The sequence below is a fragment of the Microcebus murinus genome, chromosome 9 (genome assembly GCF_040939455.1).
Source record: "Microcebus murinus isolate Inina chromosome 9, M.murinus_Inina_mat1.0, whole genome shotgun sequence".
In the NCBI taxonomy this organism is placed as follows: Eukaryota; Metazoa; Chordata; class Mammalia; order Primates; family Cheirogaleidae; genus Microcebus; species Microcebus murinus.
Genome location: NC_134112.1, coordinates 61,534,681 through 61,555,033, shown reverse-complemented (window position 1 = coordinate 61,555,033; position 20,353 = coordinate 61,534,681). Strand labels below are relative to the sequence as shown.

Sequence of the window (20,353 nt, the reverse complement as noted above, 5' to 3'; positions counted from 1 at the left end):
CAGCCAGCCCCAAAGCCAAACTAGGCCTTTAAAAATTCAACCATAAACCCAAACACACATGGTATTGCAAACTTATATCTTCATCCAAAGAATCTGGAGGACAGAGGAGAAAATATATATAACAATGTGCTTCTCTTCTAAAGTGCAGAGCAATAACTAAAATGTCCCTGTTATAAAAGCTATGTATACATCCTGCCACATTCCTCACATTAAAACAATACTGAAAAGAAATTCTACCTGGAAGGGAACAGCTGTCATTTAATAGTAGTGGACTTTTATTTTCACCATTGACTGTAGGACTTCTGGATCTTTCTTGACAGGGTGAATTAAATCTATGTAAAATTGCTGAATTTTCTTCTTCCAGAGCTTGTTTCAACCATCTCTGAATAACATAGAATGATAAATTAATAGGAATCAGGTTTTGGCTGTTTATTTAGCCTATAAACGCAGAGGTGATTATAAAAGCATTTCACTACCAGGAATGGTAGGTAGTAAGGAATGAAATTGGCATTTGGCTCATCCTAGATTTTTATATCCAAAGAAAAGTTTACCTTCTTGCATGAGCCAGAAATGTTTTCAGTAGGTTCTTTTCTTCTCCTTTTTTCTGAAAGGAATGGTGAAGTAAATCTAATATAATGTTTAGGGGTAGAGTATACATGGGGGCTGTAAGTGAGACCTGGTAAAGAATTGAGCTGTGTAGCTAACACTTCAGGATCTGTAGTTATGCGCAGAGGCCTTTCTGAAAGGCTTTCTGAAGGTTTTCCCGTCTTCTCATTCTTCTCACTTAACCATTCATTCACCAAGTGCTAGAGAAAAGAAAAATTGGATCACTATAAATGTAACTGCCCAGATTCTCCTATTGAATATTTTAATACAAGATTTGAAATTGATACTTTATCTAAATATCTAACATGATAAATTGGTAATTTAAATCATTCATATATAATTTCCAAAAAGCAATATATCATTCTACATTTTCTTGGTTATGTTGTTTTGAAATTTTTTGCCCAGTATTTTATAGGAACAAAAAACATGGTTGCTTTTATAAAATTTATGTTATAAAAAGACACTAAAGCTTTTTAATATAGTAAAAACTAGGAGACATCAATACCATTTTAGTGTATACAAACACTAAATTTAGGTTTGTTGCTGCTTCTATTATAGGTATAAAATGTTAAATCTATTAGAAAAATCTGATTTTAGGCAGTGTTTTTCTGCCCTGTCTGCTCCTTAGAATCTCCTAGAGACAAGGTCAGTGCACACAGTATATTTTAAAAAATGACTGTCAGCGCCGACAATCACTGACTTAAGGAATTTGAAATATCTCTTGAAGTTCATGTGCTTTGAATATTTACATAGTCCTTAATTCTGTTAATTATTTGATCTATAATGTACATAATTCAGTCTTTACTAACTATATGAATATAACTTCTTGAAATATAAAGTACTGTTCACTTATTAAAAAACTAGTTATTTAGTAACATTTTCTTTGCTGTAAGGGCATTCATATCTTTAGGTAGTTGTCAAATAGTATTATTTTAAGTTCTAATTAAGTTCTATTATTTTAAGTTCTAAGTTCTATAAGTTCTAAATGTAATTTATAGGAAGTGTTGACAAATTAATGTATATATGTGTGCTTATGTACACTCACACACAGACACACATATAGAAACACATTAAAAATTATTCTACCTATCCTGTCTTCCAGAGGTAACCGCTGTAAACATTTTGGCACCTTTTCTTTCTTTTTCTGTGTGTATAGATAGAACTACCTTTCTAGGATTAGTGTGCAGTAGTGAAGCACATGGAGTCTGGAGCTAGACTGCAGGAGGGTGAATACTGGCTTTGCCAGTTTACACTGTGACTATGAGCAAGTTATGTAACTTCTTTACATCTCAATCTTTATCTACAAAAGAAGGGTCATAACAGAACCTAATTCTACAACTAGGGTTGCTGTAAAGATTAAAGGAGTTAAATAACATATATAAAGCTCTTACAATAGCATCTGGCACAGAATAAATGATATGTGTATTATTAAAATAAATGAGGCCCCTTAGGGAAAATCATGATGATAATTTGGTACCCTGGCAAACAATAGATTGTTAAAATAAACAATACCATAAGCAAGCAAAACCAGCAATCAAAAGAGGCTTTTTTAGAGAATCAGATAGGTTATAGAAACCTACATCTCAGATGAGGGGCATGCGGGAGACTTCATCTCAGACCAGTGATTTAAATAAATGTGTAGCACCGCAATAGTTGATTAATAAAGGGTACGGATCACGTCCTATTTGTAATAATGAAAGTAGTTTCACTTCTTTTAAACCTGAGTTTTTTCTTTTCACATCATAAAGAAAAGCTGGAATTATTTTTTTGTTCTAAGGTGGGGAAAATGATGCTCATTGTTAAAGGCAAACATTGGCTTGCTTGCTTGCTTGCTTAAGCTACATGGTGCAGTAAGGAGAACATAGACTTTGAGTTAGACACAACTATGTTTAGATCTTCTTTCTAATGAAACGTGTGACTCTGTGGCAAGTCAGTTATCTAACCTCTGCCTTTAAAATAGAATACTGGTTCTTACTAGAATTTTCCAAAATATACTTCTGGTTTAGCAGCCTGCCTACAGTAACTGAATTATGTAAGAACAAAGACAAAATAAATGAAACTTCAAAGTACTTTGTTACAGAAGTGTGTGAGAAAGATACCTTTATGCTCTATCTGCTTCACAAAGAGCCTAAAGATTACCATTTTGGTATCTCTGTTCCACTCTGCTAATACTCTAGTCAGTGTGAGGAAAAAAAGAAAAGCTTCACAAGATGTTCCTGTTATTTATGATCTGAAGAGCTCAGGTTAGTTTAATTCAGTAAATATTTTCCCATAATTGCTTCATTAAGTCTGACGATAGTTTTTCCAAAGATTTTTGTTAATAATTTGATCTAAAACTACTCTTCCTGGCTGGACTCGGTGCCTCATGCCTGTACTCCTAGCACTCTGAGAGGCCGAGGCAGGAGGATCGCTTGAAGTCAGGAGTTCAAGACCAGCCTGAGCAGGAGTGAGACCCCGTCTCTACTAAAAATATGCACTGTAGCCTGGGCAACAGAGCAAGACTCTGTCTCAAAAATAAATAAATAAATAAATAAATAAATAAAAATAAATAAAATTAAAAATAAAACTACTCTTATAATTTTTCATAGTAGTATATTCTTGTTGAAGTCAACACTTTCTTCACAATTAATTCTTGTAATCTATCTATACAATGGAATTTATAAAAATACAACTAAGGATAACATGTCTAAAACCAGTTCATTAAAGTATATATTTTGTACATAAGGCAGGCGAACTTATTTAAAGAAATCATGAATTGCACTACTAAAAGTCTTGATATACTGAATATAACTGTCTTCATAATAATGCAGACATTTCTGTTAACTGATTATACACTTTTGCAATTCTCATTAAAAGAAAAAAGTCTGCAAGTATAAAAACTTCGCTTCTTTATTCTGTTATCAATTGAATTTTTACAACACTAATGTAGTTATTTAATATCATTAAGATACTGATGTTAGAAAATAGTTCTTACATTTATTAAGAATCATACCTTCTTTGTTTTGGGGTACTTTGTAGGACATTTATTAAGTGCTGGAACTTCAGTTTCAGTAATTATTTCTGATAGTGCAGTTTCAGTTTCTGGTTCTATTGTAAGTACAGTATTTTCAATATCATTCTGTTGTGAAGTAACTTCTATATCAGGAGAAGATGGCTGGATATCCGAACACATGCTGACAGTTCTGTGTCTCCGACGCTGCTGTCCAATGTGAGTCCTACTTCGAGAAAAACTTTTTCTCTGTTTAGTTCTATTTACTTTGGCAGGAGTTGGCTTGCTAGCAGTTTCTTCTTTTGCTTGTTCCTAGTTCAAAATACAACATAGTGGAACTTTTGATACTATGTGTTTGTGTGTGTGTGTGTATATATATATTCAAATATAATAGCATTAATCTACTTCAGAAGCTAACTATCCAGAATTTCTATGAATTCTGATATATATAATAAATCGACATAATCAAAAAATTGGTAACCCTAAAGAACAAATCTAGTCTTATATCTAAGTTTAAATTCCCATAAGATTTGAAAAATGCTATTAAAAGGCCAATATGCATTATTTAAAATTCTTTATAGGTATAATTAAATCATGTATGGAAATTTTATTTGAAGATATTTAAATATGAAAATAAAACAACCTGAATAATAATACCTGAATAACTTCAGCATCACTGACAATCTGTGCATCTTTACATTCAGTTTTAACTTCAGTTTTAGCTGTGCTGATCCTTTCCAAGGCTTGTTCTCTTCTTTTTTCTCTTTTTTCAAGTCTGGCAAAAGCTTGCAAAATTGCTTCCATTTTTCTTTCTTCTCTTGTCTATGAAATTTAAGTTTTAAGTGATGTTATAAATCTCACTACTCACAAGTAAACTTTGTAAGTCCAAATGTTCATGGCAAATTTAAAAAATAATTGCTATGATACTGTAAGCAAAATACTTCTATTATTGATAGATATAGGGAAGAAAACATTTATATTCAAGATCTTTCAGAATCCCAAACACCATCTTACTAAGACTTATCATTATAAATATTTCTGACTGAGTGTTAATGATATGGGTAAACAAAAATAAAAATGCCTCAGACACTACCTTACTTGACCAAACTGAAAATCTTGTTCTTAATAATAGAAAAACCAGCCTTTTTAAAAAGATTTAAAATTCTTAAGGTAATGATATGTTGAAAAGGTAAAATTCATAGGCACTTAAGCAGTGAATATATTAATGACATGTAGCAGGATGTTGTAAAGTCTTAGGTTCAAATCATGACTCTACCAGTCAGTATTCTCTGTGATCCTAGGCAAGTTAGTTAACCTTTCTGACACTACAACACTTACACTTCAGCAGATTGTTACTGAGTTCAAATAGAAAATGTGAGGTTTTCAAACAGTACTTAAAAAAATGGTAGGCATTCTGTGTTTATTGTTTATACTTTAGCCCTTTTGCCCTACATTATAATTCTCATAAAGCATTCCTCTACCTTCTGCTCTTCCTGTCTTACACTGACAGTTCAAGACAGGGTCTGAGGAACAGCAAGAGTTCCTCTTAGCATCAGTTCTCTTTGGATGGAGAACATTAACAGCAAGACCCAGAGCCTTGACCAGTGGGCCTGGCAAATGCTTCAGCTCTCAACTAGAACCAGGAAGCACATCCATCAACTGTCCAGTTCTCCAAATGAAAAGAACCAGGTCCTCAGGCTCAGATCCATTTGTCTTTCCTTCTTTATTGTCATCATTGTGGGGAAGAAAGAAAGAAAGATCAGAAACTCAAGGTCTGGCTGCTGTAGTCTTCTCAATGTTGGAGCTTTAGTTCCAGTAATTACCAACAAAGACTCAAGCATCAAGATACCTACACTCTGGAAGATACTGCTTATTACTCTTCCCTGTTTTTTTTCTTTGTTACACTCAGCAAGGGAACAAAATAGTATGTTAACAAAACTGCTCTCAGAATACTTCTGAGTTTCTAATTTGTTACAGCAAATTGCCATACTGCAAACGTGACACCGAGGAAACTGAGGTCCAAAGAGGTAAGGTTACTTGTACATGGACACATATCTGTATCTCTCCTGGTCCGGATGGGCAATCACACAGTAAAATGGCACAGGCAAATTTAGTCTTATTTGTTCAGTGGGACTGGAAGTTTTGTTTTTTGGGTTTTTTTTTGAGACAGAGTCTCACTTTGTTGACTGGGCTAGAGTGCTATGGCGTCATCCTAGCTCACGGCAACCTCAAACTCCTGGGCTCAAGCAATCTTTCTGCCTCAGCCTCCCAAGTAGCTGGGACTACAGGCATGCGCCACTGTGCCCGGCTAATTTTTTCTATGTATTTTTAGTTGGCCAGTTAATTTCTATTTTTAGTAGAGATGTGGTCTCGCTCTTGCTAAGGCTGGTTTCGAATTCCTGAGCTTGAGCAATCCTCCCACCTTGGCCTCCCAGAGTGCTAGCATTACAGGTGTGAGCCACCATGCCCAGCCAGGAACTAGAAGTTTTAAAGCTCAGTTCTTACCTTAGACAATCCTATGGCTCTAGTCTTTAATTTTAAATTACCTTACTTGACCTTTTTTGTCGTGTGCCTCTCTATGAAAAATCCTGTATCCATATATCAGGGCTTCTCTAAATCCCTAAATTGAGAAATCTAGAATTACTTAAAAAGACTATTTTCATAATTGCTTCACCTGTTGAACCTGGTTGGAGGGGATGAGTTAATTACTGTGGTTACTTCTTTCCAAAAAATTTTTAAATTTGGGAAAAGAATATTTTTCCAGATGAAACAAACTGTAAACTGTCTTGGCAAAAATTACCCACAAGACAAGCACCTGTGGAAGACATTTTCTGTATTATGATTAGTCTGGACTTTCTGAGATTAATATGAATTTATGCCAAAATAAGTTTCTTGACATACTCCAATATTCCCTTGTTTTGCATGGCAGTAGTGAGGGTCAGAGATAAAATTATATGATGTAAAGATTCAAACTGATTGAATTAAAAATTGAACTCCCTTGTAAACAGTACAACTAACTGGTAGTCAAAGCAAAACCCTACATTTAGAAATGATTCATAATCTTTTAGAGCTGGTCAGGATCTTAAAAAATAATATAGTCCTTGATCAGGTGTGGTGACTCATGCCTATAATGCCAGCACTTTAGAAGGCTGAGGCAGGAGGATCACTTGAGCCCAGTAGTTCAATGCTGCAGCGAGCTACAATGGTGCTATTGTACTCCAGCCTGGGTGACAGTTGAGCAAGACCACTTCCCAAAGAATTTTTTTAAAAAGTAGTCCTAGCCGGGCATGGTGTCTCACGCCTGTAATCCTAGCACTCTGGGAAGCCAAGTCAGGAGGATTGCTCAAGGTCAGGAGTTCGAAACCAGCCTGAGCAAGAGACCCCATCTCTACTAAATATAGAAATTAATTGGCCAACTAAAAATGTATAGAAAAAATTAGCCGGGTGTGGTGGCGTGTGCCTGTAGTCCCAGTTACTTGGGAGGCTGAAGCAGAAGGATTGCTTGAGCCCAGGAGTTGGAGGTTGCTGTGAGCTAGGCTGACGCCATGGCACTCTAGCCCAGGTAAAGAGTGAGACTCTATCTTAAAAAAAAAAAAAAAAGTCCTATACTTCTGAAGAAATAAAAGCCCAAAAGTATTGTATGACTCACTCAAAGCAGACCATAATTACTATGCAAGTTTCCTGGCTTCCTAATTTACTCTTCTTTTCAATTAACAACTACTGGCACTACATAAAACAAAGCATAAATCTTCCTGCATTACTACAAATGAGTAAGAACAAACACACAAATGTTTGGGAATATAAACATGCCTGATTTTCTACATTGATAAAAATCATAGTTCACTGATCTACTTTTTAAATTCCTGAAAGTTCATATGTCATTCAGCTTTATTATGTGCTGTTGCATCTAATGCAACATATTCTATGGCACATAACCAGGTATGTGATATCTATTTAATGACCAAAAATTTGCACCTATTTTATAGATCTAACTGAAAAGTTATATATCTAGCTTGAGGTAGTCACAGCTGTGTAGAGATTAGAGAAATTAAGAGTCCTAATTAACCCTAGATTTTCCATAACCCCTAACACCTGTGCTTGATATAGTTTATACTTGTCACATGTAGTTTATACTGTGCCATGTATTTTCTATAACCACGACTCATTCCAAGCCATCATTGTCTTGATCTCAAAGCCATTTTATTACCTCTCAGTTATGCAATTGATAGATCTTGATACAGAATTATAATTAGATAGGATTGCCTCTTAGGAATACTGCATAGTTTCTGACAATGCTGGAGTGTTGGGTACTAAAATGTAGGATCTCCCATGAGATCTATGTTTTTATGAAATATCTTAGTTTATGGTTTTACAAGACTAGAGTATTGTAATTTCCAATAAGCAGAAGAAAACATCTGCTTAATAATATCCCTGTCACTTGAAGGGTGGGTATTTTGAGAATTTTTACTCCAGCTATGTGCTTCAAAGTTATAAAAACACCAGAGTAAAAATTTAACTTGAAATTATATAATTAACTGTAGTTGGAAAAGACTATAGAGATTTTGTCCAAGTTTCCTATTCAACAAACGGGAAAGCCTAAGGTCCATAAGGTTCAAGGGTTACATTATAAAGAACAAGAATTAATAAAGTGTTATACAATATTGCAACTGAAAAAATAAACTTCACTGAGTAAACTGATAACTTAGTTTAGAAAATGTATCTGGTCATTTGAAACAGTAAAAACAAACCTATGAGCCTATGGATGCCATATAGCTTTAGAGGGAAATTTGCTAATAGTAGAGGAAAAAAACCAAAAGCATCAAGGGATTTATTTATTTTTTCTACCTTGCTACCAGCTGGGAAGTAGCTTTTCTTAAAAACAACACAAAACTGCCTTTTAAAGGAAAGGGAAAGCTAGAACCCACCTGCCAAATTACCCTAACTCTATGGTCTTGAAATAGAGAAACTAAAAGATACCTTACTCAAAAAAACTTCCCTTATCTAAATAAATAGCAAATACAGATTAATTTATGAATCTTGAAAGATGGATAAGATAATTGGTTACCAATAAAAATCATTCCAAAGTAGTATGTATGGCTTATGTTGTATCTCCATTTCCTCTCTCATATGACTTAATTTATCCTCATAGTACTGTTTACTATTTTGATATTCATTTTTATTACCTGTACCCCATTCTCTATGAAATCTCCAAAGCAGTGATCTAGCCTTGTTTGTTCACCTAATACTTCAAATGGTTCTTAGTATATGGTAAGCACTCACATTTTTGTTAAATGGATAAGAATTGTGTATACATAATACAAAGCATGTACCGCTATATTAATTCAAGACATGTAACTGGAAGCATTAAAACAAGGATTTTGAAAATCCTGAATTTATTACAAGGCAGCTAAATCTGCATAAACTCATTTTGTTTGAACAGAATACCTATAAAAATAAACAAGTTCCCTTTTATTATTTAATACTACAGTGTCATTAATTATAATTCCTAATCTCTACAATGAGAAAACAGGACCTTACAAAAAGAAAATTCTGAATCAGCATCAACTTAATCATGCTATAAGGAGAGATCAGTGAGTTGATGATATATATCACACATTCCTGTCATCAGATGACTTTTCAGGCAACAAATTTACCATGCTCAATTATATTTTAGTATTATTAAAACTTTACATCTTCTAAAGTGATTTTCTAAATCAAATCACTCCCTAGAGGCATTAGTAACAGCACAGATTCTGTATAGTACTGTTTTCCTGGAGTGTTTGTTCCATTGAATAAAAATCTATGGGATGTCAAAGGTGTCACCCATCCCAATAAAAATAAGTTACCAGGGTGTACAAGTTTAGGAAATGCTGAAAAGCAATTTCTCAAGAGCTTTTAAACACACCATATGTAAAGTGTGGGATATGGTATAGTGTTTACTAAATTCAACTGGTCACAGAGCTCCCTCTTTTCATAGAACATCTCAAATTAGACTTCTGTGGAATACTTTTTTTGATGTGAAGGATGAGAACTGAGAAAATTGTGGGGAATCCTGCACAATCCTGGGCAAAGCCTCCAGGCCTACCTGAAGTGTAGGAAGTTTCCTTTGGTTCACATTCATGGATATGTATAAATATCTATCTATCTATCTATCTATCTATCTATCTATCTATCTATCTATCTATCTATCTATCTGTCTGTCTGTCTGTCTGTCTATCTATATATCTTTTCTCAAATGGGTGTCATAAAACATTCAGTTGGCCCATTTACTGAGTGCCTACTTGTATAAAAACCAAGCATTTTTTCCCTAGGAGCCAGGGCTATGACAATAAATAAAACTAGAAACTGTCACTTTCGTGGGGTTATGTTCTAATGATATACAAGTAATTCTAGACTAGTAATTCTATACAAGTAATCCTAGTTGCTTGACAAGTCAAGGAATCTCATACCTAGGTGACTATCCTTATCATATCCTTTCATTGTTTCTCAAATTTCTGTCCTTTTAAATATAAAGACCACCCTGAACCACCCATGTTCTACGTTTTAAGCAATTTGATTAGAATGAGCCATCAGATATTACCAGGTACATTATGAAGGGTATGAAAAATTATTTTGGAAGTATTAAATTATAAAGGAGGTTCTTTTCATGCCACTGTAAATGGAACAGGAGAACAAGCCTTTGTTTTCATTTTTAATTGACATTTCAAAAGTTTGCTATTTTTAAAATGATTACTTGTTAAACTAAAAGTAGACTTAACACAGTATCAGATCCCCTTCCACATCCTTTATGTATCCGACAAGAGTATAGCCACCTAACTCAACCTCAACTAACATGTACTGGAAGGAGTCCACTCAGTAGTGCCCTGGTTTTAGAATCAGGTGAGTAAACAGACTACTGTATTTCTAGTTCCATAGCTTAAGTGGGCTCCTGGTAAGATTATTCCAAATCAATTCTAACTCACTGCCAAAGAATTATCTCTTAGTAAAGAAGAAATGTACAATAACCATCCATCCAGTGCCATATAACTTAGCCACAAGTTTTCTTTTGTAAACAGGTAATAACCTCTTAAGAAAAAAAGACAAAATGTAATGGATGAAAAAAAAAATAGTAATGAAAGAAAAGGCCAAAAGGGGTGGGGGAAAATGGAACTAAGAACGAAAAGTCTTTTCCATCTTAGCTACAAAATTATTTGAGTAAATATTCTTTCATGAAATTTTCATCACTGAGTATTTTATGTGATCTCTAAACAACCTTCTCTCCCTCTCTTTCCCTCAAACAGCGTATTATCCCAGCCAAATAGAATTTATTGTATTTATAATTCTCACCAGGTTATTTCCCCTGGAGAAATGAATTCCATATGACTTAGCCACAAGCTAATATGCATTTGGTTAAACCCTACTGAAAAGTCCATCATAAATATAAGCACATATTACCTACAGTTCATGAAATGGTATTTGATGCCTCTCCAGCTATAAGTTATCTACTATATTTGTATCTCCTTTACCAGTTATTGCTGAATTGTAATTATTCTTGTAAATACCTGTGAAGGCAGAGACATTTTCTCATTTTCTATTCTCAGCAAAAAGAATGTAACCAACAACCAAAATACATAAATCCCCTGGTGCAACTGTTGGAAACTGGGCAAGATGTTAAATATTAGGTGTCATATGAAACTGTCATTTACATAGATAAAAACTGTCCATTTCATATGGTTCAAGCTATACTACAAAAGGATAGGCTAAAGTAGAGGAGTTCCCCCATATCCACAGGGGATATGTTCCAAGACTTCCAATGGATGCCTGAAACCACAGGTTGTACTGAACCCTAGATATGTTTTTTCTATACATACATACTTATAAAGTTTAATTTATAAATTAAGCATAGTAAGAGATTAACAACTAATAAAACAATACACTAACAAAAGTTACATGAATGTAGTCTCTCTCTCAAAATATCTTAATATTTTTGAACCACAGTGGGTAACTGCTTTCTGGGTAACTCAGAAAGCAAACCTGCAGATAAAGGGGGACTACTGTATATCTGAATTTGGAGATTACATGGAATTTATCTGGGAGGAGGACATTATTGACTCCTCTTATCCCAATCTGGTAAATATGCACAATAGCTTTTATAAGTTGAGTATCTCAAATCCAAAATCAGAAATCTAAAATCTGAAATTTTGTGATTGCCTACCTGATGCTCAAAGGAAATGCTCATTGAAGTATTTCTGATTTTTGGGTTTGGGATGCTGAAGTGTTAAGTATAATGCAAATATTCCAAGATCCAAATGCTGAAACACTTCTGGTCCCAAGCATTGTAGATGAGGGATACTCAACCTGTTTCTCCTATTATACCCATAACAGTTTGGAAATCTTACCTTGTCAGAGGAGAACATTTAAATCAGTTGTCATAAGTTTCTCAGGAGTAGTATGGCTACTATCTTTGTCAAGATTTAGTTGTCCCTTTTTTAAGTTGGTACTTTTTGATTTGACCTTACCTTTCTGACTACTGATGTTAATCTAACCAACAGATTTAAATTTTTCAAAACCAAATACAGTATGGAATGCTTTGGGGTAAGCAGGAACCATACAATACTTGTTCAGGAATTATGATGCGCGTATCTGAATTTTGCTTATTTGATTACATCCAAAAAGTCTATAATTTAAACATTAAACCAAATGTACTGGTAGAAATAATAAGATTGCAATGACTTTGAGGGCTACAGGTCAAAGAACCAAGTATTTTTAAATTTTTATTTCACATCTTTTCAAAATACCAAATTATAAACATTCATACTTTTCAAGTTTTCCACATTTTATTCCCATGAAAAATACCCAGCTTCATAGTCACCTTAGTTGCAGATATTAGAATATGCTAAAATGGATATAAAAACTTGGAACTATTCTATTTGACTATAGCAATAAGCAATATTGGTACCAAAAATGGATTCCAAGTAAGCCAATATACATATATTTTTTCTAAGTTCTACTAGGTATAACATCAACAGTTATCTGATGTTTTATAATCTGGAAATGAGGATGTTCTAAGTTCCACTTTCTCTGCATTGATAGAAGGATACATTTTAAAAGTAGCCCCACCATCATAAAAACAGTGTATCTGAATAAAATTATCATATGGGAATAGAACAAACTTCCAGTGTTTCTTTTTCAGAGTGGCTGCTATATCTCGTAAAGCCAGTTGTAAAAGAGGTTTCTCCCACCAGACACATGCCCCATTAAGAAACCAGTGATGACTCTAAATTGGTTTTCCAAAAGTTCCTTTAGGTTTAGTACAAATAAAGGGCTGGGGCAATTGAGGATTGAACAGAACAATACTAAAAATCAATAGTCAAGAAGGACCATAGGTAATTTCAGTAGGTACAAGTAATTTAGATATGCCTGAATCTTGAAATAGGTTCAAGATAATTCTTTGAGGTACAGGAACTCCTTTATAACCAACCTCCTCCAATATTTTCTCCTGTATTTGCTTTTCTTCTAACACCACCCTGTCTCAACAGACCAGTGTTTCTGAAATCCTAAGGCTACGAAAGAATTCTACATTGCTTTCACAACTTTGAACATCAACATTAGAAAGATAACCATCAAGGTGATAAAATGGACTCATGTTAAGTAGGCTTAAGATGACCTAAACTTAACTTAAAAATTAGATCTTACCCCTAAATATGTGACACTTGAGATTCTATGGAATACAGCGTGAAAACCCCAAAAACAGAAAACAAAGGAGCATATAAAGAAAAGGGGGATGGGAGAACCTATAATAACATTATCAACTGGTTTGTATAGTCACTTTCAAATCTTAGGGCACTCAAAATACACTGTGATACTTTAACTGGCCTAAACATTTCATCAAATGCTAAATTACTATCAATTTGTGAGAAAATATCTTGTCTTAGTTTTTATACTAACACATCTTCAAATAAGTAGTACAAGGAATATAAATCCTAAACTTATTTTAATGAAATCCCTTACTGTATGACAGCAGTATGAAAATATAGATATAGGAGCTTCCAAACAGGTTTTTTTGTTTTTTTTTTTTTGCATAAGCCCATGTATTTGGTGCTATTTTAAGGTTTAAAGTTCCATTTTTGTTCTATATCAACTCATGAAGAAAAAAGATACATTTAGCTAATGAAAGACATTTTGAACAGTAATTGTGGTATTAAAATTTATTAGTTCTCAGCTTCAAAAATGTTCATAAAATATTTCTTAAATGTCATACATTCTTAAATCTCTAATGAATACCCAATAAAAATACAAAAGATTAGTGGAATTTATTTAAATGGTAATGAAAAAGCCAAACAAAAATGCTACATGGCATATCATGGGCCCCAAATTTACTAACTTCAAACAAAGAACAGAGGTAAAGCCCACATAAAGGCAGCAACTATATTTCTATGGGAAGAGCAACTGTCACTAAGCCCAAGTGACAGCATAAAGCCCCTACTGGCTTCCCAACTTACCATCTTCCTTTTCCTTTCTGCAATCTGCTCTTCTGATTCCATTTCTACTTCATTACTAATAGGAGTTTTTTCTTCTATATCATCAATAAAATCTGGTTCCTGAAAGATGGAAGTGATGTTATAGAAACTACTACTACACATCCTTAAATTAGGGACATCAAACTATTTAAAAATCTTTCAACCACAACCAATTCAACACATAAAAATTACAATCTACTTAAATTCATTTAAGAAATAGAAAACTGGCTTCCTAATTCAAAAAATTTTTCAAAATCATACAGTTGAATAATTTTGCATTTGCAAGTTCTCATTAATAAAGTTGTCATCAGTAAAGAGCCTATAGGGTCAAATACGGTACATGCAGCATGGACTTACGTTTATATTCTTCTTAAAACATAAACATATAATTATTTCACAACACCTGGAAATACCAAGTGCTCAATAAAATTTTATTTAATTGAAAACTTAAGGGAAATTCTTCCTAGAAGATAGGGCCCTGAAGATGAGCAAAGCCTTATTTTCACATTCAAAGGTCCCTTCTGACTTCATTTTGTTTAGAGGACATATATTCCTTAGTAGAGCAGTATAGGCCAAACTCTACCACCAATATTACCTTATGTGTTTGTAGTGAGTTTTCTCTCAAAAATCTTATTTGCTATTATTGATTGTGACAGCCTTGTAGAAATAAGATTACCTGTGTTTAGATTTTTAAAAATTGTTTTACTTTTATTTTTTAAAGACAGGGTGTCTCACTCTGTCACGCAGGCTTGAGTGCAGTGGCATCATCGTAGCTCAATGCAGCTTCAAATTCCTGAGCTCAAGCAATCCTCCTGCCTCAGCCTCCTGAGTAGCTGGGATGACAGGCATGTGCCACCACACCTGCCTTGTGTCCAGATATTTAAGGAAAGGAAATTATATGGCTTAAGACTTTAAATAAGAACATTTATTATGAACATCAGGAAATGCCACTTGGAAGATTTTTTTTTTTAATTACCTAGTCTTAGGAAAATCTTGTCTTCAATTCCGCAAGGATTTGTTGGCTGAGTTGTTTCTTAATAATTCAACAAATATTATACAAATTCTAGCAGAATCTACATTTTACACCTATAAATATGTCATTAAATAACAGATTGGACTTAAGATATTTTAAACAACTACAAATAAAACAAAAAGAGGTTAAAATATGAAATTATTTTCCTTTGTTTATTTAATTTCATCATGAGTCAGTAGAGATCGGTACCTGATTATTTGATACTGATAGTCTCAATGGAGAAAGCTTTCTCTGTTTAGTTTCTGGGCTTTTTATTTTGTTGGTTGTTCCTTCACAATCCAAAGTAATATTCTGATTTTGTGTATCTTTTTCTTTTGAAATATCTTTGTCTTTTTTTCCTTTTTTCCTTCTGGTTTCATAACCACTATTTATGTTTTCCGTGGATTCAGAACTACGTTTAAGAACAGGGCATTCTGGATTTTCTTTGAGGCATGCACAATCCACCTTGTACTTACTGAAAAGAAAACCAGTTGAATATTTATTCAAGATATAAAACAAAACTGGAAAATTTCTAATCCATTTAAACCTACAACTCCACAGAATTATATACAATTATTAACTGCAAACAATACATACTTTTCACTAATTTGCATTCCTGGTAACTATCATAAAAAATTTTATTTTCTCACAAAAACAATGTAATAATTAGATGTTTATTTCTGACCAGATATTGGGCCTTCAAATGTAAGTACAGGTTGAGTATCTCTTATCTGAAATGCATGGGATCAGAAATGTTTCGATTTTTTTGGATTTGAGTATATTTGTATACACAAATGAGATATTTGGGTATGGAACCAAAGTCTAAACACAAAATTCATATACGTTTCATATACACCTTATACACATAGCCTGAAAGTAATTTTTATATTATTTTTTAATAATTTTGTGCATGAAACAAAGTTTCTACTGTGACCTGTGACATGAATTTTCTACTTGTGGCATCATGTCTGTACTCAAAAAGTTTATAATTTTGAAGCATGTGGATTTCAGATTAGGGATATTCAACCTATGTCACACAAAGAAGAAAAAATCAGTAAATTAAAACTTTTGAGTCTTTTAAAGTAAAATGATACTGTGGATTTATACAAAATAACATTACAGCAAAAACCATAATTACTTCAACAGTCCCAGAGTATTATAAAATACTGACCTGAAATTAGGCCTAAATAAAAAATACTAGGTATAACAAATACCAAATCTTAACTAGTTTGTCTCATACAAGGAAGTATTTCAATAATCAGGTTTCTGTAAAAAGCAACTTTGAAAAAATTTAATGTTTGTTTTTGCTCCACTTAAGTATTCCCCCTTTTCAGGTGGAAGCTTGAAAAATAATTGCACTCCCTTTTTCAGAGTAATAATTATTACTCCCATCTTACAGATGAAATTAAAGCTCAAGAAGAGTCTTTTTCTTCTCCAAAGTCACACAGTTAATAAGTGGTAGGGATGGTGTTTAGATACAGGCCTGAACAACTCTAAAGCCCATAGACTTTTTGTTTTAGTATTTTTCAACTCTCTGCCCTCTTTATCTCTACTACCACTGCTAAGATTTAATACTATCTCTAGGATGCAGGCTAAATGCCCAAACCTGAGTTAAAGATCAAGAACAATTAACTTTTAAAGTTTCTAATACTCCCAACTCACTTTTTTTTTGTATTTTGAGACTGAGTCTTACTTTGTTGCCCAGGCTAGAGTGCCGTGGCATCAGCCTAGCTCACAGCAACCTCAAACTCCTGGGCTCAAGCAATTCTTCTGCCTCAGCCTCCAGAGCAGCTGGGACTACAGGCATGCGCCATCATGCCCGGCTAATTTTTTCTATATATTTTTAGTTGGCCAATTAATTTCTTTCTATTTTTAGTAGAGACGGGATTTTTCTCTTGCTCAGGCGGGTCTCAAACTCCTGTGTGATCCACCCGCCTCAGCCTCTAAGTGCTAGGATTAAAGGTGAGCCACCACACCCCGCCTATCATTCACTTTTAACATTAAGAAAGATAGAAGTCCAACTGCCTAATTCTGTCAATAAGAGAGAGAGAACTCAAACATTTATGGTTCCACCTTCCAAATTAAGTATTAATAGACACTAGCTGGAAACTTTCTAGATGTCCTATTTGATTTTAGGACAAAAGAACTACAAATAAAAATGATGGCAATGGCTTATATTTATTAAGCACTTTAGGTATTATCACTCCTGTATTTGAGGTAACGTGGCATAAAGAGACGAAGAAATTGGTCTAGAGTTACATAGTAAGTGATCAAGCTAGCATTTGAAACCAGACAAATTATAAAAAACTTAAAATTCTTAACCTCTATGATCTTTCAAAGCAATGAGCAAAAATACATTATGATAAAGTTTCTATCATCTTGGGAAGAAAGGGCTAAAAAAGGAAAAGTTATGATAAATCTGATTTCAGTAATCAGAGATGAATACTGAAGGAAGAAGGATTTCACTGAGAGAAACATAATGGACATTTAAAACACTACATTTAAAAAAGATACCGAAGATTCAAAATACAAAATAGGAGAAAATGAATTGAAATTGCTATAACCCCAAAGGCTAGAAAATATTAAAGAACTTAAAAGAAAAAAAAGACCCAAGAAAAAGACTACCCAGCAGAAAAATGGAAGGATAATAGGATTAGGCAATTCACAAGAGTAGAAATCCAAATGACAATATATAAAAAGATCATTGGGCCCATAAATAATCTAGGAAAATGGTAAATAAAAATATAAAACATACACCGTTCCACATGGACTAGCATCAGTTTTTAAAGTTTTACAGTAAAGATGTATAACAAGGAATGATCGCTTGGGAATGTAAACTGGTACAAGCCTCTTTGGAGAGTAAGTCACCCACATCTAGTAAAAACTGACGCTGTGCACATTGTACAATCTAGCAATTCCACTCCTACATTCCAATCATGGAGAGAACATGTACACATGTACACATGTTCAAAAAGCCATAGGAACATTTTTTTTAAATGTAAAGATTCATCAGTAGTGAAATAGATAAATGCCAGCAATGAAAATAAATGAACTAGAACTATACACATAACAATGTAGCTTAATCTCATGTAATAAATAAGAAAAGATGAATGCATAGGAATGCAACAGGTTATAATTTATATAAAGTTTAAAACAATATAAAATTCTAGATATTTGTCAACATATACAAACAAAATAGGATGTTAGAGAAACAACACATTAAAGATAAAAGGAGAGATGCAATCTGGCTGCTAAACATAAGGGACTTCAATGAAATGTTTTATTTCTAATTTGGGAAGTGAGTACATGGTATCTGTATTATTTATATCTTTACATTCAATTTCTAAAAATTTAAACAAAATATAATTGACCCTTGAACAACAAAGTTTAACCTACACAGGTCCACTTTTATGTGGATTTTTTTCAATAAAATATTAGAAAATTTTTTGGAAATTTTCAACAATTTGAAAAAACTCAAATGTACCACACAGCCTAGAAATATTGAAAAAAATTAAGAAAAGTATGTCATGAATGCATAAAATGTATTTAGATACTAGTCTATTTCATCATTTACTACCATAAAATTTATATAAATATATTATAAAAAGTTAAAATTTATCAAAATTTATACAAACAGACCATACATGGTGCCATTCACAGTCAAGAGAAATGTAAATAAACATAAGGATGCAGTATTAAATTATAACTGCATACAATTAACTACAGTACATAATACATTACTGTAATAATTTTTTAGCCACCTCCTGTTATTGTAGCATTCTGCTTAAAACGCCACGTGGCACTAATCATCTCCCTGTGACCAGTTCATCTCTCCAGTAAATTGCATATCACAGTAAAAAGTGATCTCTCATGGTTCTCACACATTTTACATCGTGTTTAGTACAATATAGTAAACTTTGAGTAATACCATGGGACCCATAAGAAGTGCCACTAGTTATGCTGGAAATGCTCCCAAGAAGCAGAGAAAAGTCATAACACTATAAGAAAAACTTGAATTGCTTGATAGCTAGCACAGATTGAGGTGCACCTGTGGCTGCTTGTCATCTCAAGATAAATGAATCCAGCATTATGTGCCACATAAAAAAAAGAAAAGGAAATCTGTGGAGCTCTCACTGCAGCTACGCCAGCAGGTGTGAAAAACCTTACATTTTATAAAATACCTGTTCATCTTGTATTGAAAATTCAGCTTTTCAGTGGGTATGGGATTGCTATGTAAGAAAGGTATACCTATATACTCTAGTATGATTTGAGAAAAAGTGAAGTCATTAAATGACAAGCAAAAGGAAGGTAAAGGATCTAAAAGTGGGAAATTTAATGCCAGCAAAGGATGGTTTGATAATTTTAGAAAGGGTTTGGCTTAAAAAATATCAACAGGAGAAACAGCTTCCACTGACCAAGAGGCAGCAAATGCGTTCCCAGACATCATTAAGAAAATCATTAAGGAGAAAGGGTATCTGCCTGAACAGGTGTTTAAAGCAAATGAAACTGCTCTATTTTGCAAAAAAAAAAAAAAAAAAGCCACAAAGGACATTTATTAGTAAGGAAGAGAAACAAGCACCAGAATTTAAGACAGGAAGGGATAGGCTAACTCTGTTTTGTGCAAATGCAGTTGGGTTTATGATTAGGACTGCCCTCATCTATAAAGCTGCTAACTGTTGAACTTTGAAGGGAAAAGATAAACATCAGCAGCCAGTTCTTTGGTTGTAAACAAAAAGGCCTGGACAACAAAAATTGTTTTTCTGGATTGGTTCCATTGATGCTTTGTCACTGAAATTACCCAATAAGGGTACTTCCCAATAAGGGATTGCCTTTTAAAATTCTTTTGATATTGGACAATACCCCTGGCCACCCAGAACCCCGTGAATTCAACACCAAAGGCACTGAAGTGACCTACTTGCCCCCAAACACAACATCTCTAATTCAGCCTCTAGATTGGGGGTTTTGAGGACCTTTTTTTTTTTGAGACAGAGTCTCGCTTTGTTGCCCAGGCTAGAGTGAGTGCTGTGGCGTCAGCCTAGCTCATAGCAACCTCAAACTCCTGGGCTCAAGCAATCCTGCTGTCTCAGCCTCCCGAGTAGCTGGGACTATAGGCATGTGCCACCATGCCCGGCTAATTTTTTCTATATATATTAGTTGTCCAATTAATTTCTTTCTATTTATAATAGAGACGGGGTCTGGCTCTTCCTCAGGCAGGTTTCGAACTCCTGACCTTGAGCAATCCTCCTG

At 33.8% G+C, this 20,353-nt stretch overlaps 1 protein-coding gene across 8 annotated transcripts in view; it reads right to left on the bottom strand.

Moving 5' to 3' along the window:
- Positions 1-20,353, bottom strand: part of KMT2E (lysine methyltransferase 2E (inactive)) — a 109,301-nt gene that overhangs the window by 13,686 nt on the left and 75,262 nt on the right. For all 8 annotated transcript variants that reach the window (XM_076006508.1, XM_012746734.2, XM_012746745.2 and 5 more), the window contains 6 exons: positions 15,317-15,581; positions 14,077-14,175; positions 4,253-4,417; positions 3,599-3,907; positions 552-806; positions 238-382 (listed from right to left, as the gene is read on the bottom strand). In XM_076006508.1, coding sequence (XP_075862623.1) covers positions 238-382; positions 552-806; positions 3,599-3,907; positions 4,253-4,417; positions 14,077-14,175; positions 15,317-15,581 — 1,238 coding nt within the window. The remainder of the gene's footprint in view (positions 1-237; positions 383-551; positions 807-3,598; positions 3,908-4,252; positions 4,418-14,076; positions 14,176-15,316; positions 15,582-20,353) is intronic.